This window comes from Zasmidium cellare, assembly GCF_010093935.1.
Source record: "Zasmidium cellare ATCC 36951 unplaced genomic scaffold M409scaffold_42, whole genome shotgun sequence".
NCBI classification, from domain to species: Eukaryota; Fungi; Ascomycota; class Dothideomycetes; order Mycosphaerellales; family Mycosphaerellaceae; genus Zasmidium; species Zasmidium cellare.
This window is the reverse complement of record NW_022986986.1, coordinates 318,684-346,072: the sequence shown is the minus strand read 5'-3', so window position 1 is coordinate 346,072 and position 27,389 is coordinate 318,684. Positions and strand designations below refer to the sequence as shown.

The 27,389-nt window shown below is 53.0% G+C and overlaps 12 protein-coding genes across 12 annotated transcripts; 5 read left to right on the top strand and 7 right to left on the bottom strand.

Annotated features, from left to right (window-relative positions):
* Window positions 1–497: 497 nt before the first annotated feature.
* M409DRAFT_69929 (uncharacterized protein) lies at window positions 498–3,784 on the top strand (the record flags this gene model as incomplete). The annotated part of the gene is made up of 4 exons (XM_033818498.1): window positions 498–517; window positions 565–1,697; window positions 2,803–3,341; window positions 3,683–3,784. The coding sequence occupies 4 exons, from the start codon at window positions 498–500 to the stop codon at window positions 3,782–3,784; spliced, it is 1,794 nt and encodes a 597-aa protein (XP_033662235.1).
* M409DRAFT_28381 (uncharacterized protein) lies at window positions 3,676–6,392 on the bottom strand (the record flags this gene model as incomplete). Its single annotated transcript, XM_033809012.1, has 2 exons — window positions 3,676–5,309; window positions 5,369–6,392. 2 exons carry the CDS (start codon window positions 6,390–6,392, stop codon window positions 3,676–3,678), a joined length of 2,658 nt encoding a protein of 885 aa, XP_033662234.1.
* Window positions 6,393–7,145: 753 nt separating this feature from the next.
* On the bottom strand, window positions 7,146–7,658 carry M409DRAFT_28380 (uncharacterized protein; the record flags this gene model as incomplete). The annotated part of the gene is made up of 1 exon (XM_033809011.1): window positions 7,146–7,658. The coding sequence occupies one exon, from the start codon at window positions 7,656–7,658 to the stop codon at window positions 7,146–7,148; it is 513 nt and encodes a 170-aa protein (XP_033662233.1).
* Window positions 7,659–8,297: 639 nt separating this feature from the next.
* M409DRAFT_28379 (uncharacterized protein) lies at window positions 8,298–9,023 on the bottom strand (the record flags this gene model as incomplete). The annotated part of the gene is made up of 1 exon (XM_033809010.1): window positions 8,298–9,023. The coding sequence occupies one exon, from the start codon at window positions 9,021–9,023 to the stop codon at window positions 8,298–8,300; it is 726 nt and encodes a 241-aa protein (XP_033662232.1).
* Window positions 9,024–13,125: 4,102 nt separating this feature from the next.
* On the top strand, window positions 13,126–14,239 carry M409DRAFT_59331 (uncharacterized protein; the record flags this gene model as incomplete). The annotated part of the gene is made up of 2 exons (XM_033814160.1): window positions 13,126–13,250; window positions 13,306–14,239. 2 exons carry the CDS (start codon window positions 13,126–13,128, stop codon window positions 14,237–14,239), a joined length of 1,059 nt encoding a protein of 352 aa, XP_033662231.1.
* A 714-nt stretch (window positions 14,240–14,953) lies between these two features.
* M409DRAFT_59330 (uncharacterized protein) lies at window positions 14,954–15,472 on the top strand (the record flags this gene model as incomplete). Its single annotated transcript, XM_033814159.1, has 2 exons — window positions 14,954–15,004; window positions 15,116–15,472. The coding sequence occupies 2 exons, from the start codon at window positions 14,954–14,956 to the stop codon at window positions 15,470–15,472; spliced, it is 408 nt and encodes a 135-aa protein (XP_033662230.1).
* Window positions 15,473–15,940: 468 nt separating this feature from the next.
* M409DRAFT_28377 (uncharacterized protein) lies at window positions 15,941–17,060 on the bottom strand (the record flags this gene model as incomplete). The annotated part of the gene is made up of 8 exons (XM_033809009.1): window positions 15,941–16,186; window positions 16,234–16,325; window positions 16,377–16,581; window positions 16,630–16,663; window positions 16,714–16,782; window positions 16,833–16,890; window positions 16,954–16,983; window positions 17,036–17,060. The coding sequence occupies 8 exons, from the start codon at window positions 17,058–17,060 to the stop codon at window positions 15,941–15,943; spliced, it is 759 nt and encodes a 252-aa protein (XP_033662229.1).
* Window positions 17,061–17,782: 722 nt separating this feature from the next.
* M409DRAFT_28376 (uncharacterized protein) lies at window positions 17,783–18,172 on the bottom strand (the record flags this gene model as incomplete). Its single annotated transcript, XM_033809008.1, has 3 exons — window positions 17,783–17,923; window positions 17,982–18,075; window positions 18,144–18,172. The coding sequence occupies 3 exons, from the start codon at window positions 18,170–18,172 to the stop codon at window positions 17,783–17,785; spliced, it is 264 nt and encodes an 87-aa protein (XP_033662228.1).
* A 1,101-nt stretch (window positions 18,173–19,273) lies between these two features.
* M409DRAFT_28375 (uncharacterized protein) lies at window positions 19,274–21,258 on the top strand (the record flags this gene model as incomplete). Its single annotated transcript, XM_033809007.1, has 2 exons — window positions 19,274–19,342; window positions 19,396–21,258. 2 exons carry the CDS (start codon window positions 19,274–19,276, stop codon window positions 21,256–21,258), a joined length of 1,932 nt encoding a protein of 643 aa, XP_033662227.1.
* A 375-nt stretch (window positions 21,259–21,633) lies between these two features.
* Window positions 21,634–22,130, top strand: M409DRAFT_28374 (uncharacterized protein; the record flags this gene model as incomplete). Its single annotated transcript, XM_033809006.1, has 2 exons — window positions 21,634–21,724; window positions 21,790–22,130. The coding sequence occupies 2 exons, from the start codon at window positions 21,634–21,636 to the stop codon at window positions 22,128–22,130; spliced, it is 432 nt and encodes a 143-aa protein (XP_033662226.1).
* Window positions 22,131–22,471: 341 nt separating this feature from the next.
* Window positions 22,472–23,110, bottom strand: M409DRAFT_28373 (uncharacterized protein; the record flags this gene model as incomplete). Its single annotated transcript, XM_033809005.1, has 2 exons — window positions 22,472–22,507; window positions 22,571–23,110. 2 exons carry the CDS (start codon window positions 23,108–23,110, stop codon window positions 22,472–22,474), a joined length of 576 nt encoding a protein of 191 aa, XP_033662225.1.
* Window positions 23,111–23,462: 352 nt separating this feature from the next.
* M409DRAFT_59327 (uncharacterized protein) lies at window positions 23,463–26,935 on the bottom strand (the record flags this gene model as incomplete). The annotated part of the gene is made up of 4 exons (XM_033814158.1): window positions 23,463–24,162; window positions 24,214–26,729; window positions 26,788–26,808; window positions 26,873–26,935. The coding sequence occupies 4 exons, from the start codon at window positions 26,933–26,935 to the stop codon at window positions 23,463–23,465; spliced, it is 3,300 nt and encodes a 1,099-aa protein (XP_033662224.1).
* Window positions 26,936–27,389: the final 454 nt, after the last annotated feature.

Here is a 27,389-nt window from a genome sequence, read left to right as displayed (position 1 = left end):
TACGAAGGTAGCGGCGTATAAAGTTATACTAAAGCGATAATAGGCGTTCAAATAGTATTGTTTTTAGTGAAAGAGAGGTTTAAGTGAAGCGAGAAGTGAAGTGAGGTCTATCTAATAACAAGGATCAAGGGTTAATCGAGCACCTGCCTAGGTCATGTAGGTTGAGATATTGTTAGGTGCGGCCTGCCGTCGGCCCCCCGAGTCAAAAGCGGGGCTCCACCGAAGACTTCTCATTGGCTCTGACGACTCCTACTCATTCACTTCGCCCTACGCCTATCTGCATAATCACGAGCATCTGGCTCTTCTTTTCTTGTAATACTTGTACTGTCGCCCTCCTCGCAATGTCCTGGCTACCTTCTGGATAACACACGCCGCCGCAATGGCATCCGCATCCCCCCCTCGAACACTATCACGAGCCCTACGCAGAAAACGATGGCCGCAACCACAATCGCACCCCTCCGCCAGGCACATCGCCACGGCACCTGCACTCGAGCAACATGAGCCCGAGCCCGAGCCAGTACTCTCAGAACATGCACCGACCATTCCGCCTGCCTCGCAACGAAGGCAAAGCATTCACGACGCCAAACCATTCTCCGACTTCTTAACAGACACCTTCAACCGTCAGCATGATTACCTCCGCATATCGCTCACTGAGCGCTGCAATCTACGATGCCTATATTGCATGCCAGAGGAAGGCATCCAGCTGTCACCGAAGAAGGAACTCCTTACCACGGCCGAAATATACTACTTGTCCGCGCTGTTCGTCAACCAAGGTGTAAATAAGATTCGATTGACTGGGGGCGAACCGACCGTGAGGAAGGACATCATTCCGCTTATGCAGCAGATTGGAAGCTTGAGGCGGAACGGTCTGAAAGAGATTGCATTAACTACGAATGGGATCTCGCTACATCGAAAGCTGGACGATATGGTAGAAGTTGGTTTGACCGGAGTCAACATCAGTCTGGACACGCTGGATCCACACCAATTTGTGCTCCTGACGCGGAGGCAAGGCTTTGATGCTGTCATGAAGAGTATCAACCGAGTACAAGAGATGAACAAAGTCGGGGCAGGCATCAAGTTGAAGCTCAACTGTGTTGCGATGCGCGGATTGAACGACCATCAGATCCTGCCCTTCATTGAGATGACGCGAGATCAAGATGTCGAGGTCCGTTTCATCGAATATATGCCGTTCGGTGGTAATAAGTGGTCTGAGAAGAAGATGCTGCCCTACACCGAGATGCTGGACCTCATCAGGACGAAGTATCCCAGTATCGAACAACTCAAAGGTGGTAAGAATGATACCTCCAAGACCTGGCAAGTGCCTGGTTTCAAGGGCAAGGTTGGCTTCATCACGAGCATGACGCATAACTTTTGCGGCACTTGTAATCGATTACGAATTACCTCCGATGGCAATCTCAAAGTGTGTCTGCACGGCAATGCCGAAGTAAGCCTTCGGGATATGCTACGAAAGGATCACGATAACGAGCCCATGGATGAAGCCGCTTTTGAAGCTCTTCGACAAATCGAGCTTGACCGACGGAAACAGGACGGCTTCCGCTTTGATGGCGAAGAAGGCTGGATCAGCAAGGAGCGAGAGCTTCTAGACATAATAGGCGCAGCAGTGAAGCGGAAGAAAGCAAAGCATGCTGGCATGGGGCAATTGGAGAATATGCAGAATCGACCGATGATCTTGATTGGTGGGTAGTAATGCTTGTTCCTCGTTTTCACGGCACGCGAAGAAGTGTCGATGCTGTATAAGACTACAGACGACGATATCACGAATCTATGAGCTTTTAACTTGAGCTTGTATTTCGTATTTTCTCCGCCAATCGACTTTGGGGTGCATCAGCTGACGCCTTGCAGGGGATCATTCTGTAACAAGCAGAAGGCAGACTTCACCCTTCTCCCTTCGCAGACTGCGGCATACACCCACAAGATCAAATGTACCATGGTCACGTCTGCCTCTTCACCTTATCAATCCTGCTCCTGGACATCTCTCGCAAGCTCGATGTTACTCATCTGACAACCACGGGCAAAAGGGCGGAGCCTCGGACGAGGGACCGGATCAGACAACAGATACGAGTGGCGCGCCGTCCAGGCTGTCATCAATGTTTGGGTTCCAGAGTCTGAGCGGCCTATTCCACCAACCCACAAGAGGGAGATACAGCAAACCCGCGAGACCTGAAAGATCCTCAGTAGCGACAGAACCGACAGATGACAAGCAGGCCGCAAGTGCCACGGCCCCCATGCCTGAGCCTACGTTCGTTCCCGCCACTTGGGATCGTCAGTCAGCAAGTCATGCCGCCAATCTGTCTTCAGTTACGGCGAGAGATGTTGCAGAAGAGAGGCAAGAGAACCCAGTTTCTGTCAGGAAAGTGACCATGGGCGAGTCCAATTCGACCGCTGCAAGCCACGGGGCATGGAAGCCTCTCGATAAGCGCACCCACGCATCTCACCGTATCATGAGGCCATATGTGTCTCCTCTACCCAAAGAGGACAGGTTTGCTCGGCGTCAATTCGGACTGCGAAAAGCGAATCCATTCGTGGGCGGACAATCCTCACACAATAGGGACAGCAATGTCGTGAGCGAAAGGATAGAACTGACGGACGACGTTGGCCTCGATAAAGAACAGGGATCGATGCTCAGCAACGATACACAGCAGACGCTGGACTCCATTCTCGACCCAGGCACGACCAATGTTGCATTTCGAGATATGAAGACCACGCAGCAAGCTTCCAACGCAGTGGCTAACGATTCTGCGCCTTCCAGCTACAATCAAGAGCCCGTCCAAACGCCACCAGACTCTCTTACTGGCAGCGAGGCATCTGGTGAGGCCCAAACGAAACCAAAACTCACCCATGTGACTTCCAGCGGAGAAGCACGCATGGTCGACGTAGGCGGCAAGGAAAACACAAAACGAATCGCCATCGCCCACGCGACGGTCTTGTTTTCCAACCCGGAGCCGCTCCAATTGATTCTCGAAAACACTAATAAAAAGGGCGACGTCCTCGGCGTGGCACGCATCGCAGGTATCATGGCGTCGAAGCGAACCGCAGACCTGATCCCACTGTGTCATCCAATCCCAATCAGCAAAGTTGAGTTGGATGTCCGTCTCCACGCACCAGGTCAAGCCGCCCTCGGCAATGCAAAACCAAGTCAATCTGGCGCCGTCACCCTTCTGGCAACGGTAGAGTGCGTGGGTCCAACGGGCGTTGAAATGGAAGCCCTGACAGCCGTGTCTGGGGCTGCACTCACGGTGTTTGACATGTGCAAAGCCGTCGATCGCAATATGACCATAGTGGCGACGAAGGTCATGTATAAAAGTGGTGGGAGGAGTGGGGTTCATCTCAATGCGCGATGGTTTCGTTACGGTGGGAAGGAGTTCATGGAAAAAGGCGGGATTGATACCAGTGATCTTGACGTCGAGAAGACAATGCGTTCACCCGTTGATAGACGCAAGCCTGGATCTGGGCAGAGACTACGTAGGGGGCGAAAATGGTCACTCCAGAGCGCATGGTCTGATCGGGGTGCTACGATAGCCATCGGGCGGACGGTACGATAGGGCTGTAAAGACGACATCTACCTTATGCGAGATTCACGTTGCGCTTAGCCTTGAGCGTCATCGCAAAACGTTTGACATTTTCCCTCGACTCTGAACAAACACATCGTACCGTCTAATAGATCCTCATCACATCGTCCCCACCCCTCAACGCATCCCAAAACTCTTCTGCGCTCTCCGCGCCCATCATCTCCAGGAGCGCCTCACCGTCCATCCACCCCTGAACGAAACAACTCCCGCAAAGCTGATAACTCCCATCCTCCCTCTCCCGCAATAACAACGGCACCGAACATCCCGCCACGATCGCTAAGTTCCACGGCAACTCCGAAGAGTCCGCTGTGATATACGACGGGCAGAGACCCATATACCCGTTCTCGCTCATGAAAGGTCTTCGTCCTCGCAGAACCCCCTTGACGACGTCCCAGGCGCTCGTACGGTCGTAGCTGCCGCCATACCACATAACATGGCGCGAAGAGTTCGGGTCGCGAGCTGTCTGGCGAGAAGTAGGAATGCAGACGTAGACTTCATCAGGATGTCTTTCATCATCGGCGTTATCAGGGTTGTCTTGCTTCAGAGGCCATGCGGAGGGACTATCGCCGTGGAACATGGCTGTGGCGGCTTGGAGAGGATCGTTGTACGTGTTGATGCCGTTTGAGGTGCAGTATCTGGCGAGCTCAGCAGTCCAGGTTTGGAATTTGTAGTAGGATATAGGATCGCAGGCTGGGACCCTGTAGTGTTTTGGCATCTCGGGTGGTTCTTCGAAGATGAGCTTGATCTGGTCAAGGATGACTCCTGTGCAGTGAAGGACATTGTCCTCGAAGGTGAATAGTGGTTCGTCAAAAGAGTCGCGGTTTACGCCTCCGTCGGCGTTGTAGAGCTTTCCGTCTAGGTCGTTGAGGGCGAACATCATCGTGTTGGGGATTCTCTCCTTTCTGACAAGACAACTTGCCGTGGAAGGTGTGCTCCAATCTGGGCACCACGACGGTGCATTCTCGTAAAAGCTCTGAGTAGCAGGTGTAATCTCCACGGCTCCGAGAATGTCCAACTCTCGATGCTGAGCAGCCCAGGCACGAGCAAAATCGGCATATGTGTCTTGGACGGACTTCGTGTAGTCCATCTTGAAATCCAGCCCCTTTTTGTCTCGCGCGAGATTCCACAACCCAAAGATCTTGTCGCGTGGATCGACACATTGGAAATCTCTGGCAATTATCAAGGTTTCCAGGAATCCAGGAGCCTCCTCTTTGACCGTGGCAAAGTTCAGCTCACTTCTCCATGATCCTCTACTGGCAAGGTGGCGGAAGTAGCTGAGCTTGCGTGGGAAAGCGATTAGGTCTACATTGACCTCCGAGATTGAAGTGTCGGCGCTCACTATCTGCCCTGGCAGAGTCGGATCACTCGCAATCATGTCGAGGAAGTTATAAGCAGCCACGTCGAGGTCCTCGAAGCTGGTGTCATGATTGCCTCCGACCACAATAACGGGATTGGTAGCCCAGGCCCATTCCTGCAGGACCCAGAGACGACCGAAGTATGGTCGAGTCAAGAACTTATACAGTGCAGCGCACATGGTAGCCAGCAGATCGCCTCTGATGGGGTTCTCGCCGTAGGTCCATCCGTTCTCCTTGTCATATGATTCTTCACCGAAGTGCCATTCTCGGTCTTTGTTCAGTCTCATCATTGGCTTGCGCAGTTTCTTGATGAACTCCAGGGCCAGATCGCTGTCGTCGGTTGCGAGCCCAGTATAGCAGATGACTGGTAGACCGTCAGTCTGTGCATCTCACATTAAAGAGTCATGGCTGGCAACCACCCACCTGCTTTGGCAAAATCATAGATATCGCCCATTCGAGGCACCTGTCGATTGCGCTCCATGACATCGTCCTGATTGATCGATACAGCATCGATCCAAAGAGGCTGCTGGATGTCTGGATATCGAAGTGAGCGCAGTAGGTCAGCAAGTGACTTGCGAACGTTCTTTTTTAGGCCATTGAGATTGATCTCCTCGGTTGTCTCATCAGTCCCCCATCGGTACGAAAGTGCAGCGTACGTGACACCGCTATACAGTGGCGAGTGGCCCATATGCAGAACGAGGGGCGCCGAAGGGTCAGGGGAAGGCATCAGTATCACCACTCGAATCTCGTGAGCCACGATATCCAACGGCACATAGTCGTGGTCGTCAACAGGAGGATCCACCTCAGGGTTCATGCACACTTTGCCCAGTCGTATAGGAAAGACCTTTGGCATGACAACCTCGACAGCACCATACCACTTCTTGCTCCATCCGCCGGAGTACTCGCTCTCCATAACTCCCTTCATGTCGCCTTTCTCGAAGAGCGTAGTGTTGAACTCACTCATGTCCACAACCTCCGTCGCTTTAGCATACATCTGATCGCTGAGCTCTCGTGTCCACAGTTTGTTTCGTTCTTCGGCATCTGGCTGGTTGAGGCTCAAGTGGCGAATCCATAAGGGCGTCGGCTTATCCAGCAGCTTTCGAAAGTGTCTGAGGAATCTTTCTATCGCGGCGGGAATCACGAGAGCTTTGCCATCGACTTCGATTACATCGATCAGTAGACGGTATCCTCTTGCGTTTTTTATGGCGATGAAAGACGGTGCTTCGGAAAGAGGTACTGTAATGAGTTCGCATCGAACATGGTCGTCGTCGTAGTCCAGTCCATCCACAGGCGGATGCAAAACGAAGAACCGATGCTCTCCAATCTCCTGATTCAGAGTCGTGTATTCGAATTGTGGATAGTTCAAGTGTGAGTTGCCTTCGCCATCAGTCGTCCAGAGTCGCGGACGCTGGCTATCCGTGCTTGTTGCAGCTCCTGAAGCCTCCATGTCGATTGCCGCAACAGCTGAGGTTCGATGTGGCCATGGCTGATACTTGAATGCTGATTTCCAAGTTGACTAGCTCGTCCATAAGACAAGCTGAATCCACCTCAGGCGCCAGGCCGGTGGCTTGACCATTGCTGGAGGGCAGTGCTTTCGAAGCCGAAAAGTCGCGAGCTGTGGCTATGCCCACACTCCTTGAACGAAATCGTACACCGCGGAAAGTCAAGCTCGATAATAGACTGAATCCAGGTGAAGTGCAAGGTCGAAAAACGCACGGACTCCCAATACTGAGTACATCTCCTGCTTTATAAGAAAATCACATCGTACAACCCAACCACTCTTCTGTATCCAATCGTTGCCTTATCGCAAACATTCCACATCGCAAATCGACACCTCCTCCAACATCGCCGCCTTTTGAACAAGACTAAATGGCTTTCGCTCGCCTCCTAGAACTTTCACGAGCTCTGTCCAAACCACCCCACTAGAAGTACAATACCCAAAGACATCTCCCAGTGGAATCAGAGGCAATTCGATGCCCAAAGCGCGAGAGATGTCTTCTCTCGAGCCTAAACCACTGTTCGAGTGGCAACGCCGAAGGGGAGACTCCACCGGTACAGACGTCAACGGGATAAGTTGTTTCCTGCTCATCTCGTCGCACTTATCGCTCATCAAATCGACCGGAAGGCGACCCCGCGGGTATGCAGCAATTTGGAGGAACATGGCGGAGAGCGTCGCTTCCGTGGACCCTAGGAAAGCATACTATCGCCATGCGCCGCCCACGAATTGTCGCCGATATACGGGGTGACCAAGGCGAATTCCAGACACACGGTGAGATGCGGACGGCACAGTGACCAGATGCCAGTTAACGTGCAAGTCGATCAGTTCCAGCGCCAAGTCTCTCGTCTGTGTTATCAACCTCTCATCTGGACGACAAGCTGGGCTCTTCCGCAAACGAAGACTGGCAAACACAAATGCTTCTCGAATGCGCTTCTCCCGTGACTCCGACAACCCGCGACGCTCGAAAAAATAATCTAGAGCAGGAATGAAGGGCAAGTTGACGACGGTAAGTTGTTCGTGGATCGCGTTATGGAATCGCTCGAGGCTGTCGGTGACTCTTGCTTGGGCTAAGAAGTTTCGGTTGCCCTTGTGGCTCACGAGATTGAAAAATCCCCGATTGACTCTGACTACTTCTCTGATATCCCTGATCGAGAGGTACGAGATGATCTCGAGCTTCATTTCGTTGGGTAGCTGCTCGAACGGCGTCAAGTTCATGTCGCCGCCATACGATTGGCCGCTACATGTATCTTGTGCGATGCAAGGTGCCATAGCATCGACGCGATTGGCACGAGTGGTCCGCATGGGTGATGTTAGGAGCTGTATGGTTATCTCAAACAATCGTCGTAAATGTTCGAAAACTCGTCCGCAGTGATGAATGTCCATTTCCTGGGTTCGCGAGTGTTGGGCGAAATGCGAGAGACGATTGAGCAAGTGGTTGCGTTCATGGCGATGTCGACATAAGTCACTTAGCCACCCAATTGACCATGTATCCAAGGCCAAAAGCGTCCAATATCCAAGCTGGTAATGAGTATTGCAATGTTGCAGAGGGAAATCCAATTTTCGGTACCGATCGGAGTCAAGCGGTTGGCCTCCACCTGATAATAGAGCTCGCGCGCCTGCTGATTGGCATTTATGAGTCCGTGACTGGAGGGTATACCAAGGTCAGGCGTGCTCTTCCAATGGTGGCCATGGCTTTGATGCCTCGCGAGCGTTTGCTTTAGCTGCTGCGAACTGAATGAAGTCCGGATGTCGAGGGCAGCAACTTGTCGAGTCGCCACAATGTGTATTGAGAATGACCAAACTCAGCAGCTAGATCATTCGATAGATCGTAAAACTCTCGCCTCTTCATGATAGTCAAGGAGGCCTGAGCATTGTTCGAACCCGGTCAATCCTCTTCTGAGCGGCTTCCAATTTGTCCAACCTCCTTTTTCTTTCCACCTCTCTCTGCTCAAACGACCGCAACTTCTGTTTGAGACGTTCATTTTCCTTCCTCATGACCTCAGACACGTTGCCGCCGGCCTTCTCAAGTTCTTTGATCTTATCTTTGAGGGCTGCGTTATCTTTCCGTTCTGCAGCAACCATATCGTTGGCTTGCTGAAAAAGAGTAGCACTGAGCTCCTCAATCTCAGCATTCACCACTTTCACTTTCTTTTCTGCTTCTATCCGGACTTTCTGCTCTTTAGCAAGGCTGGCTTCGAGTTCTTGCTCCCGCGCGGAGGAATCGTGCGATGGAGTTGAGGTCGGGGCAAGCGAGGGTTTACGCATGAAGCTACCCAGCCGCGAAAGGCCCATGCGATCAGGCTGCGGCGCAGGTTGTTCTTGTTCCGCGGCAAGACGCGCTGCGTTGGCGGCTTCATGGCGCTGTTGCTGGAGCTGTGTCTGCAGCACGCGGATCTGGTTTTCGTAGTTGGCGTAGTGCTGCGAGGCGTCGGTGGCCTTTTGCGCGAGGATATGATTCTCTTCCTCTAGCTCCTTGATTCGCATACGCGCAGCCTCGTCCTTGCCATTGCCCACGTAAAGCGCCGAGTCATTATGTCGATGGGTGGCCTGTATGCCGTTCGGGAGGGCATTGAATGCCATGAGCAGGAGCAGCGCGACGTCCCAGCAAGGCCAAAGGCGACATTGGCGCCGGTGTACGGGTCACAGCAGCAGCAACCCCCAGCACTTGGTAGTCGTGGTGGCGTGCAAGCAGTCAGTCGGGCGGAAGATGGGGGAGGGTTTGGAATTTGGGAGAGGGCTGGATGGAGGCGGTCGGATCGCCGTCCTGCCTTGGCTTGGCTGCTGCGCTTGCTTGCAGCGGTTCCTGCCCGCTCGCACAACCTTCAGGGACAACCGGCCGCTAAGGCACAACGGCTTCGTGCCTTTGCACGTGTTGTGGCTGGATGTCGTGCATAACTTTGATTGCGGCTGGCTGAAGCTTTCGAAGACCTCACGCCTGACACGCCTGTCACGAGGTCAGGGAAATGACAAGGCTACACCTGAACAACCAATGCTATATGGAAATCCACTATGATAACGAGGTCGCGGAACGGTTGCAGACCAGTCATGTATTGAGCATCTGCTTCACAATACTAACCCCTTTTTCACAAGACTGTGTCAACCAAGCAAGCATGAAAGAAAGATTGATCCAAGAGCCAACATCATCAAAGTCGCACCCTAGAATCATGACGTTGACCGACTGCGAAGGAGCTGCCCTCGAGACCTAATCGTCATGTCATGGCATACAATCTCCGAGTTCCTCCCGGCCACCTCGGGACCCCATGCTCTTGACGCACTTCCCGACCGCTCGCGATGTTACTCTTGGTTCAAATTCACAGGTATCTGGCACCACAGCTTGATAAATGCCTCAAGAGTGGACGATAAGATCTCGAAAGCATCAAGCCTCAAATCGCCGCGGCAGGCAGCGTCAGGATTCCCTACCATCTCGGGGGCCCTGACAGCCGTAAGATGTGGGTGTGGTAGGCGAAGGATTAGTGTCTTAGAGGGGCCCGGCAAAGGCATCGGGAAGTGGACCATTCGCAGAGTGAGAACGATGTGGGAACACTTCAAGAGAGATGCGAAGGAGTCCAATGATGCGTGGAAGTGGTGAACCGCAGAAGTCGGCGGCGAATGACTCCAGAGACTTTAATTCACATTGAGTCTCGTCGTGAGCGGAGTTGAACAAGCTCGACGGAGATGCCAGCAGTCGCAGCTATCAGGGGCATATGACCTGGAATGCGTGTCAACGCGATTGCCAGCGCAGACGAATAGCGGACATCTGTTTCATCGGCTTTTTTGCGGCAAGAGTAAGAAACTCGAGACCGGATTCCTCGTAGAAATTGACGAACATTTGCTACATTCACGATGCTTCCAGATTCGAAACAGAGAAAGCAACGAGATGGTGGCGGCCAACACACGCGAGCAGGAAAAGCTACATTTACAGGCCAAGGGTATTAAGGAGAAGACGAACAATTTACATCTTGAGACACTTTAGGACGGACGAGAGAACTCCTAGGATTTTGGTATACTACGAATTTGAGACACAGAAACCCCTGACGCCAAACCCTATAGTAGCACATTCTACCGACACTACAATCTTGGTGTAGATTGTATTAACCACGAAGGAGGGATCATCGAGCATGGAGCACACAAGTCCCGTCACAGTACAGCGATCTTTCCAGCAACTGTGTTCAGGGGCGACTTCCCAGAGGTGAAGCGGCGCCAGGATATACCACATATCTATCTCGAAAGAGACAAGAGTAGACTTGTTGATGAGCACAAGTGTCAGGCATAGCGTTCGAGATATTCGTACGTTAAAGACAGAACATCCAAGGTGCGAGTCTGTAGTACTACTACATGGGGGAAGCGAGCTTGCCCTCGAGAACTCTTGGGTGTCATCGAGAAAGGCCATGGAAAGAGTCTCGAGGGTCTTAATGCATTCGCACGAACTCAGCACATCGGATTGTTAGAGACAATGACAACAGCCACGAATCCGAAGACTGTACTTTGACGAATGATTGGCATACCTTGACGAGGTAAGATCAGACGAAGATGAGTCGGATGAAGAGAAGATATCCTTGGATTCTAGGAGGGTGAGGAGCGCGATCGCGGCCAACGGCTTCAAGGGAATGAAGTGGAAGCATTGTATCAAGGAGCCTGCGTTTATGTCGGAACAGGATGTCAAAAGCCTGCCAACCATTTCCAATGCAAGCAAAGAAGGACACTACGCTGCCCTGAGGGATGGCACCGCCCAACTGGACAAAAGGGAATTCGGCCGGAGTGCGACTGCGAGAATGAAAATGGAGTCAGCGCTAGTAGTCGATGATGTTGAAGACAATGAGAGTTTGGGATGGAATCCTTGGTCAATCGACGAGGGCGTGAGGAACGCGATGAGTGGAAGAGAGACGTTGCTCAGCTGCGAGTTGCTCTAAGGGATGAGAGAAGAGTGAAACCAAGAACAGTAAACATCAACGAGACAAGTGTCCGAGCCACCTAAAATGAAAAAAAAAAAACAGGGAGCCAGATGAAAAAGTCCAATCGTGTTCTAAACGACGAATACAACGAGAAAGTGAAGAAAATGTGTCTTCCTGACTTCACACTTCTCAACCAACATCACCCAGAGACGCGTAGAACGAGGCTATCTAAGTAGCTAGACGTGATTGGAATAGACACAACCATTCTCTTATTTGAGCTCTTCTCAGTTCGTCAAAATCGCATCTCCGAGGCAGTAGAATGTCGACCTGCATGTGCAATGAGTCTACTTCTCATTCTTGCTAGAGGAGAGAGCGAAGCTCATATTGTTTTTGTTTATTATTACTTGGACAGCCTGTCTACTGCTGTCAATATATTACTAGTAGTCGAAACCCTATCCTCTCGCTAGCGGCACTAGGAATATAAGTATGTGTTTTTCGCGAGAATGTTTATAAGGCAGTCGACCATTTTGAGGCTTGTCATGGAAGAAATTAATACTTAGCGGATGATACCTCGTCATACCGTCGAGTAGAATGGGTGCGATCCGGCTCATTGTTGACCTGACCACCGCACCCAATTGACTCCTCGGACGAGCCGTCATAATGTGACATCTTTCTTACCGGCATCTGGTCCCTTCTCTGCCCCATGGCACGACCAAAGTGTATGGAATACTGAGCCACATGAGCGGCGAGTCTCGAAGCCCCCTTGGGTAACTGCTATGGCCGCCGAACAAGAATGGTGCTCGAAGGAACCGAAGAGCTCAGACTCCCGGCAAGACATGCCCTGTGTCGATTAAAGTGGTTGTACCCGACCATCATCGATTGGCAGTGGCTTGATCAGGTGACGGGCGTGGCAATCTGGTGCACTTTTGCCGATGCTTTTATGGCTGAGCGCTTTGCCTAAGCGCAATGGCATTGGCCTTGGAAATGCACGCGCCGCAGTTCCGGTCCAGTAGACAGATTGAGTCCTTCGATGGCGAGCTAGGCTGAACAGCGAAACGCAGACACGCTCGCATCATTCAACGGTAAAGGAGAGGAGAAGCAGAGAGTAAGCAATGGCCTTTACTCCTCCGTTCACCAGCATTTCCGACTTCCCGAGAAAGGGGCGACGAAGATTGTGGCGACAGCGTTTTGGAAGAGGCGGCTAGAGGTCCGAAGCACTTGCCACAACTTGGAAGGAGATGACGCTGATCGATCCACTACTAGCGGGGCAGCCACGCCCGTGACGCGCGATCGACGATTCGCGCGAGCTTGCAAGGATGTGAGTTTACCACCTTCGGCGGCAGGTCCGTGCGGCGTGTCGTGACGTTTCGCGGTGATTCTCTGCAAGTTCGCTCGGCCTCGAGAAGTCCATCACTGCAAACAAATTATTAGCAGTACTGCCATTGAGCAAGGCAAGGGATAGCATTGACGCCTTTCGCGCGGAGAGAAGAACGAGACTTGCACTTGCCTTCGTTTGGCACTGACCACCTCCCACCTCGCGCCTCGGAGCTTCAGTTTTCGCCACACCACCACAGAGCGCATACCAACATCCAAACACCGCCAAAACCATCAGCGGTCGCAGTATCAGGTCATAAGACAGGCCTCACGCATAGAGGAGAAACTTCCAGGCCTGCAGAACGTATACAACAGCAAACCAGAGCGGTAGTCGCCACACTTGACTTGCGCCGTCTTCTCACGCCTCATTTGCTCCGACATACCACGTCCACTGCGGCAATTTCCAGGAAACTGAAATGGCCTACCCATCTAGCAGAGAGGATAGCCTTGTCCCAGATGCTTTCGACCCACAGCCGGACTTCTTGTTTGAAGATGGCGGCGATCACGAACTTGCCAACATGCAAAACATGGAACAGAATCTGTGCGTTGTCCCAGTCTCGCTCTTGACTTCCTGTGCGTGTGCTGACTCCATCCAGGTCCAATATTATGCCTAACCACTTCGACCCAGCTTCTTTCATGGTCCCATTCATGATGGAAAACGCACCGATGTCGCCGTCTTTGCACCCGCCGTATACGCAAGCAGACATCATCGCGAACGGCCGCGGAATCGGCGTTTCCTTCGGGCAGATTACACCTCCAGAAGAGGACTTCAAGGTACAAGATGTGCCACCTCCTCCATCTCTTTCGACGCCAGCGACCCAGACACTGAGCGCAAAGTCGGAGCGGGCGAGGAATGCCGCAAATCAGAGGCACTCCAAGGCGAAAAAGGCGAGGAAGGATAGCGTGCGCAAGGCCGAGGATCCAGACGAGGTTGAACAGGACCAGGCCGAAGACAAGCGTGAGCTTTACCGACAGAAGAATAGGATCGCGGCCTCGCGGTGTAGGGCAAAGAAGAAGATGAACACGGAAGGCCTAGAAGAGTCAGCGAGAGCAGCCAGCGCTCAAAACAGCAGATTGAGAGCAGAAGAAAGACATCTGCGCGACTTATTCTCAACCCTGCGTGATCAGGCGTTGGCACACGACCCAAGCCAAGGGTGTAATTGCCAGGCAATCCACGCATACAACTTCCACAAGGCTCGAGAATGTGCCCAGGCGACGATGGGCTTCATACCAGGAATGATGCCGTCTCCTACTCAGCGCAGCATCGACTCCGGCTCGCCAAGTACGGTGGGCACCGCATCGAGGGCACAGTCGTTTTCGAGCGTTCGTCCCCAATTCGCGAAGACCTCTGGAGGATCACAATCTTCCGCCAGTTCGGCGGCATTCGTGCCTGGGGCCGCAGATGTGACGAGACATGCCTCGACAATTGGGGGCATGAGCAAGTCGCCGTTTGCATTTGCAGTGTCGACCGCGCAGATTCCTCAGGACAGTCCCGTCATGGGTGGAGAGTCTGATGGCAACCAGAATTGATCCCAAAAGACGAGCGATGCCTAGCAGCACGAGTCCAGTTGATAAGGCGGCGAGGTGGTTTTGTTAATGCATCGAGGTTTTCCGGCTTGATATGAGAGCCCTCGATTTGGACGCTTATGAGTAACGATATGACGGTCGGTTCACAGTATGAGCCTGGCAGTCCAGATTCTGGGAAGGTCTGTCAACCTTGCGAAGTGTGTAGCATGAGGGACGGCGTTGGGCCATGTTCGAAGAGCGTTCCTAGTTCCGAAAAGTATCAAAAGACAAAACACTTCATGATCGATGCAGTTCATGTTCGTTTCGTGAGGTCAGTCCATGAGAACATGCCCGCATTGTCCAAGTGGTGTCCGTTGGAGTGATCCAGTTGTCACGTCATCCTGACAGTGTGTCAGAGCTCTGCTTGGCTGAGAGGCGCTGGACCAGTTAGAGGGCTCGTGGAACTAAGAGTGACGCTCGGATGAGGCACCGGCACCGCGCACTATAGCTTCGTTTCGAGAACCATCTCCATTTTCGTCGAGTTCCATGTCGATGTGCATGCTTTCAACAGCATTTGTCGAGGCTTGTAGCGGAAGGTCCACGCTACAGTGCTGGCGTACCATATGTGTGCTTTGGGGCGGGATCTTGTCAACGATCACGAAGAGTTGTCGTGGTTCGGGGCCGCAGGGGTCGATACCAGCACGGAAGAACGTAATATTGGCATCGCGGTGATGAGGTATGTCGCCAGAAGAGTGGGTTGGATCACGTTCCGTCTTTGGCCGGGGTCCTGTAAGTGCGTCCCAGGTATGCTTGAGGGGGTCCTTGAAAGCCTAGATCCAGCCGCCCTGAGGGCCAGAAGCTAGATTCCAGACCTCGAAGGCAGTTGTGGTAGTATTGCAGACGTCGCCAGGAGTCTCATGGATTCCAGTTATCGGCGTTTTTGTGTTGTGGTTGCTCATCGTCGACGTTTTGCTGGTCCTGAAGTCGAAGTCGGGTCTTGCGACCGCGACGGTCGGGGCAGCACGACAGCGCACCACGAACGCCGGCAACGACATGCCCAAAATCGTTCATATCGCCGTTGAGTGTCGAGAGAGGGCAGAGAACACAGTTTCGACAGCGTCAATCGGCGCTGGTGATGGGTCGTTCGGTTGGTGTTTGATGGGAGGTGATGTTGAGAAGAAGCTGATGAAGACTCGGAGAGAGATGAACCTGGGCATCCGTACACCCGCTCGCCGCAGCCGCCGTTGCCTCACGTAAACGTGACGATGAAAAAACGCACGGACCAAGAGGCTCGCAGGCGCGATCAGAGATCCGGACAGGAGGCCCGACGCCGACAGCGCGTAGTTTTGAAACCGCCGGCGCGTTTCTCATCCTGATCAAGGAACTTCTTTTACACAACTTCGCCTCGTGGGTAGCATGCGACGAACATTGCAAGACTTCCATGGCCCCTCGAAACGCAGACATGACACGTTATGCGCGCATGAAATCTTCAAAACAAGAACGCACATCACGCAACGTGGGATTCTAGTTGTACGGAAGATTGGACTCGATCGATGATGTCGATGACCTGCATGTAGATGCAAGAGAAAAGGAATGGCAGGACGCCAGCAAGGGAGGCTGTAAGCAGTACTGGCATTTTTAGTTGTGTTTCACCATCGTGCCGACTTTTTGCAGGCGTCTCTTCTCTTGTGATCTGCCTGACCTCCCTCCCAGCCTGAGCCTCCCTCACATGGAGTTCTTCGCCTCTCTCAAAGCCGACATAACATCTATGCGATCGGTCTTGCCGGTGAACTTCTGTACGGCGGGATCGTCCAGCCGCATAAAGACGTTGAACTGCTTCTCATCTCCGATCGTGAACTTGCCCTGTGTCTGCTTGTTCGAATTTGCAAAAGCTTCGAGCTTCTTGATGGGTTCTGATTGTATGACTTTGATGCCGAACTTGATGTTGCCTTTAGTGTACTCGTGGCCCGGCTGGAGCAAGTCAGCCCTGGCAATAACGAGCAGTTTGCTCCACTTACGAAGACCTTGGTGTCGTCAGCTAGTGCCGCTAGAGTCTTGTTTAGAGCGGCGTCCATTTCCTCCGGTGTTCCCTCGAAGAATCGGCCACAGCCTGTGCAAGGTGAGTAAAGCCCTTCTGGTCGCCAAGGTTAGTTGTTCATACCTCCAATGAACAGAGTGTCTCCGGTGAACACAGCTCGATCGTTGCCGTCCTCGAAGAGATAGCAGATACTATCTTGAGTATGGCATGGTGTGTGCAGAGCTTTGACGTTGATGTTGCCAACCTTGAAAGTCTCGCCATGGCTTGGTGTCTTCGTGACCTTGTCGCAGTCTTTCCCGCCTACGATGGGAATTTGGTACGTTTTGAGCTGGATAGTGTCAGAACAATCTGTTTCCAAAGGTTTGGCGAGACTTACCACTTCAGCGTTACCGCCGGCATGGTCGTGGTGACTGCTTTTATTCAGTGTCAAGTCTTGACATGTAGGGGTATGCAAGCATACTGGTGAGTGTTGACGATGCTGTTGAGCTTGATGCCGCTGTCCACAGCCTTCTTCAAAGACGGCAGCACTCTATATGATCATCAGTTGCCAGTAGCTCTGCTCTAGTAATGTGAACGTACTCTGATGGGTTGGCGGGATCGATGATAACGGCATCTTTGGTCTTCTCGTCTGAAACCACTACACTCGAACTCCCCGATGAGTAAAGGCTATCGTATGATTGGTGTCATCTGTAACACCTACAGTAGGCGTAGTTATTGCCCGTGCCCTCCCCTGGAAAAGGAATCAGCAATAGATATCAGTCACCTTGATGGCCACTACTCACACATAGGAATCGATTCGATATGCATCTTGCGCGTGTTTCTCGTACTCTTGCTTCTATCAGTCACCAGCAACCAGACCAGACATGCGATGCCTACTGCAAAGATTGATGATACGATGGGTCGCCTGATTTGCCCTGCTGCTGCAGCGAAATACATCAGTGGATGATGTTTGGAATGGCAGGGAGCACTTGGTGGAGTTCAGGTAAGCAACTACCTGGCCTTCATGATGTAACTTCATTCTCGATTCAACGCCTGCGTGACCAAAACTGTGCGCATCTTCATCGACATGTGGAAGAGGGAGTGGCCAATCCTGTCCTAACCATTACTACCATCATCTAAGTCTCGTTGACAGCACACAAGAGTCTGTCAGCTGTTCGAGGCTAAAGTGATGAAGATCTATCGTGAATTTCTCTTCGAACTCTCTGCTCAATTCACCACTCCTTAACGAGGCGAAGTGCTGTTAAGGAGTTAGGCCAGAGGGCAGACAAAACAGACAGTGAAGTTTAGAGGACACGTGTGCAACTTTTACAGCACGCTCAGTGAGGATTCAATACCGTCACACGATGACACGAAAGCTGTCACATCAAGCCGCAATATGCAAGGTGGGCAGCAGTACAACGTTGTGTATTTATGCCGAGATTCACATGAGAGTGGGAAATATAGCAGGTTGTTTTCAAAGTCGATCTTTCAATTGCCGTCTATCATACGTCGTAGAGAACCATAACCTCGTAGCTCACACCATCGAGACTCTAGTGGGTGGAGCTCTTGCCGTCGTAGTACTCGGCCTTGGTCTTGTCCTGGGCCTCGTTGGCGCCGTGCTTGACAGTGCCGACAGCGCCGTCGAGCTTGTCGCCGATAGTGTTGCCATGCTTGGCCTGCTCTTGGTTGGCCTGTGAAGACGTTCGTCAGTATATGTCTTGATTGAGGAGCTGTTCTGGTGTCGCTGACCTTGCGCTGAGCCTCCTCAGTGTTGCCGGTGAGCTTGTTGGCAGCCCAGTTGACGTTGTCCTTGACGGTGTTGACGGTGGACTCGACGAAGCCCCTGGATGCATGTGTCAGTCAAAGGAGCCCTCGGATGAAGTAAAGGAGGAGGTGAGGGGAAGTACTCACTCGCCCTGTGCGTTGGTGTTGCCAGACATGGTGATGGATGTGTGTGGTGTTGGAGTGGTTTGATTGAATGTTTTGGTGTTTAATGGGAGTTGTTGTTTGGGATGCGAGTGTGAAGAGAGATCTGCAGGGTAAGAAGTCTTATGTTTATATACAACTGTTTGCAGCAGGCGACGAAGCCATGACGAGCAGCATCGTCATCGCTCCTTTGTGCTTGCCCCTCGGTGGGGCAGACATCGCGATCACATGGGTCAAAGCCGTCGACGTAACAAGTCGTCAAAACAGGACCAAGACTCGTCGACTTGCCTTAAGCCGACCTAGCTTGGATCGATCGTGAATAGCACGCAATGTTGTTCGTTGCGAGCGTGAGCTGCAGTCCGGGTTCTTTCGTCGGGTGGAGCATTCTACCTGCTACTTTCGTACAACACTCCACATTCATCTCGCTCTCTTGTGCTCTGCTATGAGATCACTCACCAGGGCAACGAGGAGCCGAGCTATGTGATTTGGATTGTTGGTGATCGAGAAGAAGCATCGACTGATAGGAGGTTGTGGCTTTGGTTACACGCGCTTCTCGGCGGCATTCAGGAAATGAGCCTGACAACGGCCAGGCTCCGCAGTGACCAAGAGTTCAGGTAGCACATCTTTTACGCGACGAACACCATCATGACTCATCACATGCTTCTCTCTGAGCACTTCTGCATGAACACTCTTGCATTCGACGCGCTTTCACGCGCGTCTCGCCCATTGTCGGCGGGCTTTGCCGTGCTCGTGTAGAGACACGAGCCGAGCTGCCGGCAGATGGATCGCTGCGTGGCCAGTCTGCTCACCAGGTCGTCTGTCTAGCCATTGGAGTCACATGTGCGGTATCTCGTGTTGAGGAGCGGTGGTGAGCGTTCTTAGGAGTCACGAAGTGAAGTCTCAAGTCAGTCAATCGGTCAGTCGCATGAGCCACGATGGACCGCCACCGCCGCAGCGGACCATGACTCCTCCACGACTCACCCCACCAGAGCTGCCATCTATAACTTCACGTCGCAAACCGCCACCTGTGAACAGTCTTATCCTAATCAAACCAGCTATGATATTGCGAATACGAAACTGACGCCCCAACGCGCGATTGAACACCTGCGATAATCATGGCCACGAAAGCAGAGCGCTTCAAACCAGCGCCGCAGACCCCGCAAGAGCGGCGGGCAGGCGAGTCTGTAGGTGTTGACCAGTACGAAGTCGACCTCGTTCATGCTAATAAGCTACTCAGGCCTTGAGTGACTTCGCCGACTACGTGCAGCAGCAACAGGCGCTCCGCAAACCCCCCATATCCGGCAACACAGCCTCCAATGGCGCCCCAAAGCAAGAGCATGCCGAGCTTGACATCCTCGACACACTCGACCTAGCAGACGACAAGCCCAAGGTCCGATTAAAAGACCTTCTGTTTGACCAAACCGACACGAAGGAAGACAGCGTCAAACAGCTGGAGGGTCTCATCAATGACCGGCTTGATGAGGGAAGAGGCGAGTGCTTGTTCGACGTCGGACTTGAGGACAATGGAGATAGTCAACTATTGACCGAGCCAGAGTGGGAAAGTGCTCTGGCTCGGTTGAAGGAGGTATTGGAGAAGCTCAAAGCAGACTGGAAGGTTCTCATGACGAAGAATGTGCCTAACAGTGAGGTCGACGTTGGAAACGAGACGAAGAAAGAGCGTGGATGCGTGGGCAAACTCATGATCCGTCGGCGGCCGACTGATGTGGATGACACCATCGAGACACGAATAGCGGTGGTTGGGAATGTCGATGCCGGCAAGAGCACGTTATTGGGTGTCTTGGTGAAGGGCGGTCTCGACGATGGCCGTGGCAAGGCGCGTGTAAATCTCTTCCGTCACAAGCACGAGATCGAGAGCGGCAGAACATCTTCTGTGGGCATGGAGATCATGGGCTTCGACACAAAGGGAGAAGTTGTCGTCTCTGGCGTGCCTGGAAGGAAGCTCAGCTGGGAAGAGATAGGAAAGCGAAGTGCGAAAGTCATTTCCTTCACCGACTTGGCTGGACACGAGCGATATCTACGGACTACCGTATTCGGGCTGCTATCTAGCGAGCCGAACTACTGTCTCCTGATGGTAGCAGCCAACAACGGGCTGATCGGTATGTCCAAGGAACACTTGGGAATCGCGTTGGCCCTGAATGTCCCTGTGATGGTGGTCATCACGAAAATCGACATGACACCACCTCATATCCTTCAGCAGACGCTCACCCAATTGACGAAGATATTGAAATCGCCTGGAGCTCGAAAGATTCCAATCTTCATCAAGAACAGGGAGGAGTGCATCAACACTGCGACCCAGTTCGTGAGCCAGCGGATATGCCCAATCTTCCAGGTCTCGAATGTCACTGGAGAGTGCTTGGACTTGGTGCGAGAGTTTCTCAACATACTCCCACATCACGGCAAGTACGACGTCGACGCTCCATTCGAGTTCCACATCAACGACACCTTCTCGGTTCCTTTCGTGGGGACGGTGGTGTCTGGAGTGGTCAAGTCTGGCGTGGTACATGCAGGTGACACTGTGCTCGTTGGACCTGATAGCTTGGGTCAATTCACGTCTACCACGATTCGTTCGATTGAACGAAAGCGAATAGGCGTGCCAGCCTGTTCTGCCGGTCAGAGCGCATCATTCGCCCTTCGTCGGGTCCGGAGAAAGGATGTGAGGAAAGGCATGGTCGTTCTACTTGCCAAGTCTGACACCAATCCGAACTTGCCAGCGGCGCAGCCCAAGGTCCATCGAGAGTTCGTGGCCGAGGTTCTAATCTTGTCGCACGCGACGACAATCAGGACGAAGTACCAGGCCATGCTCCACGTTGGGCCCGTTTCTCAGACCTGCGCGATCATTGATATCGACAGAGCGTACATCCGAACTGGAGACAGGGCGACTGTGGCATTCCGTTTTGTGCAGCGACCTGAGTTCCTCGCAGTCGGTGACCGTATCCTATTCCGTGAGGGCAGGACGAAAGGGTTGGGCATCGTGAAGCAGGTCGGTTACGATCCTGCGAAGCCGCTCAACCCGAATGCCTCGGAAGACAAGGAGACGAGTGAGGAGGATAGTAGGGCGACAGTCAGTGCTGCGGCCTGAAGCATGAGTTGATGAGGCCCACGATTTGGCGTTCTTGGGGGTGAAGTGGAAAGGGGACATCACTGGGTGATGAAGGCAACATTACTGCGTCAACATAGCGGTAGCCTATGTCTTTCTTGCAATGATTATTAGAACTTCTGATGTGGCTCTCCTCTTCCAAGAAATCGACTTGAAAGAAAGAAGATGTGAGGCCTACACATCTCCTTTTCACGAGTCGAACGAGTGACGTCTACTGTAGCTGTGGCACGTGCGCCCAACTTTTTGCGGGAGCTTCACCTCAGTCCAATCTTCAACCAGCAAACCAATCCAGCAAACCACCTCCCATCACGCGCGCATCTCATTAACCCTACAACATCATCTGCAAATACCGCCAAAATGGTCAAGCTCGAAGAAGTCCCCGACGAGGAGTACGAGAAGCAGCAGAACGGCCCCCAAGAAGATGAAGACGAATGGGACACAGACGACGGTAAATACCTAATCACATCCCAAACACCCCACTACCCATCCATCCATCTAACACACTCCCTACAGACTCCGAAGTCTCCGACGTCGACGACGACGACTCCCTCGACGAATCGCTCCTCGACCGCGTCTACGCCCTCAAAGACATCGTGCCCCCCACCTACCGCAAGAACCTCTCCAGCGCCGCGTCGACAGGCTACTCGTGGGTGTCGCGGGGTCTGGGCTTCAGCGGGAAGACGTTGTGGGTCGTCAGCACGAGCGCGCTGTTGCTGGGCGTGCCGTGGGCGCTGGCGTTTAGTGAGGAGCAGCAGGTGCTGGAGATGGAGAGGGAGATGAGGATGCAGCAGGGGGCGAATGAGCTTTTGACGGGCGCGGGGCAGGGGCAGACGGGGGCGAAGCCGGCGTTGTAGGTGTAAAGAGTCAAGAGATGGGTGGGGTTTTGAGGGTGGGTTGTGTAGATATGGGGGTTCTGCGCTGCGCTGCGGTGGGAAGGGGGTGATACGGCGGCGCTTTTGTATCATATTTCTCTGCTCTGAGTGGGTTATGCAAGATACCTCTGTGGAATGGAAAGAGGTGCGATCTGCCCCAAAACTTGACAACTGCGCCAAACTCTCGTCTGGCGCCAAAGTGCTCATGGAAGAAGAACCAGCGGAGCATCCTCCCAGTCAAGAACAACAACCGGTGATAGTACCTTTTTCTTCAGTGTCAAAGACACTCTTGAGAAGGAAGAAGTATTACGCCTCTCGCATTCTCATGAAGAACTCTTCGCTTCGTTCTGCTTGGCAGCCTGGCACGAACGTCGGTCAAATTAACCCATCCGACAGAACAACCTAGGAAAGTGGTAACTCACCTCCACCCTCCCCCTCAACTCCCCCTCAAGAACCTCCTCCCCACCGACCCTCCCAGCCAACCCCACCGCCCTCCCAAACCCCCTCACCTCCTCCAACCTCCGAATACTCTCCCAAAACTCCACCCCACCATCACCCCCCTCTGGATCCCTCCCCTCCAACTCCCTCAACCACCCATCAACCACCCGCTCCAACTCCGCAACCCTCTCATCATCAACCCCACTCGCACCCCCATCCCTCACCGCAAACCTCAAATCCACAACCCAATACTTCGCATCCTCCAACCTCTCCCGGATCCGCGCCCAGTCGTCTGGGCGTTCCGTGCCGGCTTTGTAGAGGAGTAGTTGGGCGCGGTGGAAGGTGGGGAGGTTGATGTGGAGGAGGAGTTCTTCGAGGGCGGCGCGGATGTCGGGTTTGGTGTTGTTGTCGTTGGATTTGAGGTTGTTGTAGGCGTGGGTGATGTCGGCGATTAGGGTGGTGAGACCTTGCAGGTCGGATTCTTGCCAGGATTGGGCGCGTTGGGTGAGTGTTTGGGGGGACATTGGGTTGGTTGCGGTTGGCTTTGTGGTGTGTCGTGGAGTTGTTTTGGTGTGGAAAATGAGGTAAGTGGAAGTGAATGCCTAGTGAATGTGTCCGGCAAGCTTGGGTCGTCACATGTCAAAGCTTAAATGTCGAATCACTTCAATTGGGAACTTTCTAAATTCAGCATCTTGAACTCTTCACGAATCCGCATCCTAAGAGGTTGAAGTCTCCAAATGTTGAAGGGGTGTAAGTTCTCAGCCAGAGCACAGTAAGAGGCCGAAACAATGAAAGGGTAGAGGTAGAGGAGTGATGAATCCGAACGGTAGCAGTCGTCTTCAAACCTCCTCCCAAAGCAGAGAACCTTTCACCTCCCTACCGCTTCAAAGTCTTCTGCTTCTCGGCACTCTCCACCACTTTCTTCTTCACCGCCAACCCCTTCCTCTCCCTCACAGCATCCACATACCTCTTCGCCACATTCTCCTTATCCGCCTTCTCGCCCAAATCCTCCAGCTCCTCCTCGGTCGTAGGCACCCAGAAAGGATCCTCCGGCAAAGCCTCAAACCCCTCAAACACAAGCTGAGGCTGCGCGAACCCAGACGTCCGTTGTCGGATCTCGTCTGAGAAGCCGAAAGATTCGGCTACGGGGAGGAGAGCGAGGATGGTGAAGTTGGTGGAAGGTTCTAGGAGAGATTCGCTGACGATGCGGCCTCGTCGACGCGTGATGACGGAGTAGACTCTGCCTAGGACTTCTGCGGATGCTTGGATCTCGCAGGAGTACATGGCGAGGAGGATGCGCGGGCTCCAGTCGAGGAAGCCTTGTCGGACGGACTCTCTGACGGTGCGAATGATTTCACCGGTGAGTCGGCCGATGTTAGCACTGGCTTCACCTTCAGAAAGCTCGGTTTGCACATCCTCGAGGAAGACTGCCACGCCTTGCATTGGCTCGTGGCAGAGAGGACCTTGGTAGGTGGCGAGCTGGAAACCATAAGCGATCTTGTCGACCAGCGTCGATACATGCTTCTCCGTTCCATTTGCGTTGTTCGTGGCAGACATCTCGGAGTCTTCTCGAAGGCTGGAAACTGGTCAGTAAAGTTCATCATCGAACGTTCAAAGCATTACTCACAATTTGCCGCAGATGTCTCCATGAGTTGCGTCAATCAATACATTTGGTCCAACTCGGCGTGGTCCGAACGATACAATCCTCTCGACAGCATCTTTCCACATCTCGCGATCCGCGTTTTCCTCAGCGAACGCCTCAGCAAGCCCCTGTTTGAACTCTGCCATTGTGAGGTGTTGTCCACCTTCTCCGGTCGTGTCTTCGTCGACTTCTTGATCGTGTGAATCAGTCGATGCCTCATCATGGTCGCGGTTTTCAGCGTTGCCAGTCAATCGCTCCTCTTCCTGCGCCTTACGCTCAGAGTATAGTCGCTTCACAGCTCCTGTGTGTTTGACGAGAAATTCCGTAACGGGAACGGGAAGAGGCCTGACTACTAGTTTGACTGTAACTTGCTTGCTCGATGTAACGCCTTCCACTCGACCTCGACCAAGGGCTGGATCTCGTGGCGGGTTCATCTCTTCAGCTTTCACGATGCCCTCACGGTAAGGTACAATGGCTTCACCGGCTTGGACGTCGCATTTGGCGAACCGTTCACGTAGATCCTTCAGACATCGCTCGAGATGCAGTTCGCCCGCAGTCAGGATGACATGTTCACCGCTTTCGAGCTGCTCATACGAGACTGCAGGGTCGGCTTGTACTAGCAATTGCAGGCCGCGCACCATCTTGTCTAGGTCTCCAGGATAAGCTGGTTCCAAGGCAACGCGCACAATGGGTGCGTTCGTGGAGATGGCGGATGTTGACGAAAGATTCGGTGCGCCTTCCAGTTGGGAGCTGATCGTGCCGTTCTTAAGGATTGCGCCTTCCAATCCAGCAATACCAACCACATTGCCCGCAGGAACTGAGCTGAGACTCTCCAAACTGCGGCCCATGAGTAGGTATAACGCCGTGATGGTGACTTTCTTTGGTTGTAGTTGGGCGTTGGGACGAGCAGGTGTGAACTTGGGCGGTAAGACGTAGACTTCATCACCCACTGTGAGTGTGCCAGAGAAGAGTCGCGCAAAGCCGATGAGATGCTCCGGATCGTCCGCCTTCTCTTCGTCTCCATTTGCTCCAATATCATCGTCGTCTCCAATAGCAGCACTGCTAAGAGCATCAGCGACAGAATCAACGCTTGCGTCTCCATTCGCCTGTGCCTGTGCTCTAGCGATTTCTGCTCGCTTTTTCCTCCCCAGTTCACGGGCTTCTTCGGCGGTCAGAGCACCACCACGTCGCTTGTTCGCGGGTAACTCGCTCTCAGGAATGGACACCATCTTGCTGACGTATGCCACAGTAGGTTCGCCAATAGTTGAATTGGAATGGATCATGGCGTCTTTCACTTTGGTTTCCAGATGTTCCGAGCCTGGTGAATGGTCCAACAGATCGGGCATCCTAGCTTCCTGAGCAGACTTCGGCGATGGTAAGCCTTCGATCACGGAGACTAGTAGAGCTGTCGAAAGTGGCAGCCAAGCTGAGAATACCGCGCTGAGGAGCGCCTTGGGGTCTCTCGATCGCATGATGTGGGCTGGGATGTTGATGTTGAGGCTTTTTGTGATCTTTTCCAGAAGTGCCTGGTCTCCCTTGTTGTTCGGTCCTCCCAACGTAGCTTCGTATACAGCCCAGATCTGCTCCAACACCAATTGAACGAACATAGGCTTTAGATGGCGCCCTTTGAGATGCTTCGATCCTAGTACTCGTTTGGTCTTCGGGTCGAGGTAGAAGTCGCCCCAGAGCACCTTTTCCAAAATACTGCGCTTGATACCAAGCTTCTTCTCGTAGAGACTTGCGAACTGTCTTGGAGTAAAGGCCCAGCCATCGATAGCAGAACTGAAGATGACATTATTCTTTTCTGGTTCAAAGTAGATGTCTTCGTCGTCCTTTTCTTCGTACTCGGCTGGCGTGTCGCTCGTGATAATTCCCTCTTCGTCTTGGTCGATGCTGTCTTTGCGCCCTTTCGCGCTGCCATCTCCATCTTGATCTTTTGCTGCCGATGCTGCAGTGACTTTCTCCTCGATACGTTCTCGCCACCGTAAGTCGTCTTCCATACGCTCACCTAAAGCAAAGCTCCCCATGACGGCGTTGACTTGTTCGAGAAGTTTTGAGAGGTGGGTATATGCTTCTCCTGGACTTAGCTTCAATTCAGTGATCAGCCGGTCCATCTTGTTGATGACCAGCAGCGGCTTCAGCTTCTCTGTCCATGTCTGCCGCAGCACAGTGACTGTCTGAGAGCAGACACCCTCAACAGCATCGACCAGCACTACAGCACCATCGCACAATCTCGAGGCTGTGGAGACTTCTGAGCTGAAGTCGATGTGTCCAGGCGAATCGATGAGATTGATGAGGTACTCCTTTTGCTCAGGCTGAGCGTCTGGTGCATTTCGTCTGAGTAACGAGAAGTACAAGGAAATGGCCGAAGACTCCATCGTAATGCCACGCAGTTGTTCATCAGGCCTGGAGTCCAGGTAGCGGATCTTGCCCGCAAGTTTGGGAGAGATAATGCCATTTGTGGCAATCAGAGCGTCTGTTAACGAGGTCTTGCCATGGTCCTGCAGGAGTCAGTACAAGTACAAGCAACACAAACACGGAGGTAGGTATGCAACATACAACGTGTGCGAGGATGCAGATCTATGCGGTACTATTAGCTGCGATCCCATCAGTATTGGAGACGGCTGAGCGAGTCAAAACGCACATTTCTGATGCCGTCGCCCTGCTGCTGGAGTTTGACCAGCTTTTCCGGCTGCACGACAGGCATGTTGGACGAGCCAGCCTCGAATTAAGTGATGGTAGTTGGGACCGTGCTGCCAGGCTGAAGGTGTAGACTTTTAAGTAATAATCGCGGTGGTCGACTCATCGTGATTGAGCTTTCTTCAAGGGCGGGCTGGCAGCTGGCTGGACGTCATTGGCTTTGCGAGACTCGAAACACGGCGGCGCTGCAGCAAGCATCTGCGGCCCTCACCCTCGCAAACCCTCCTGCCGCCGACCACCTCGTCGCAGCAGCAGCAGCCTCCATGGCCGTATAAAGCGCCGGCCGCACGCTGCAGGCGATGCGCCTCGTCCCCTGATGCTTTGGCCGCCGTCGCGTGAGGTCTCACGTGCCGCGAGTGCTGCTGGCTGCGACGTCTCGTGCCTCTCATGCCTGGTGCCGACCCCAAGAAACTCAATCTCATTTGCTGCTCGTCGATCTGGTCTGGGCGCCGTCTGATCAG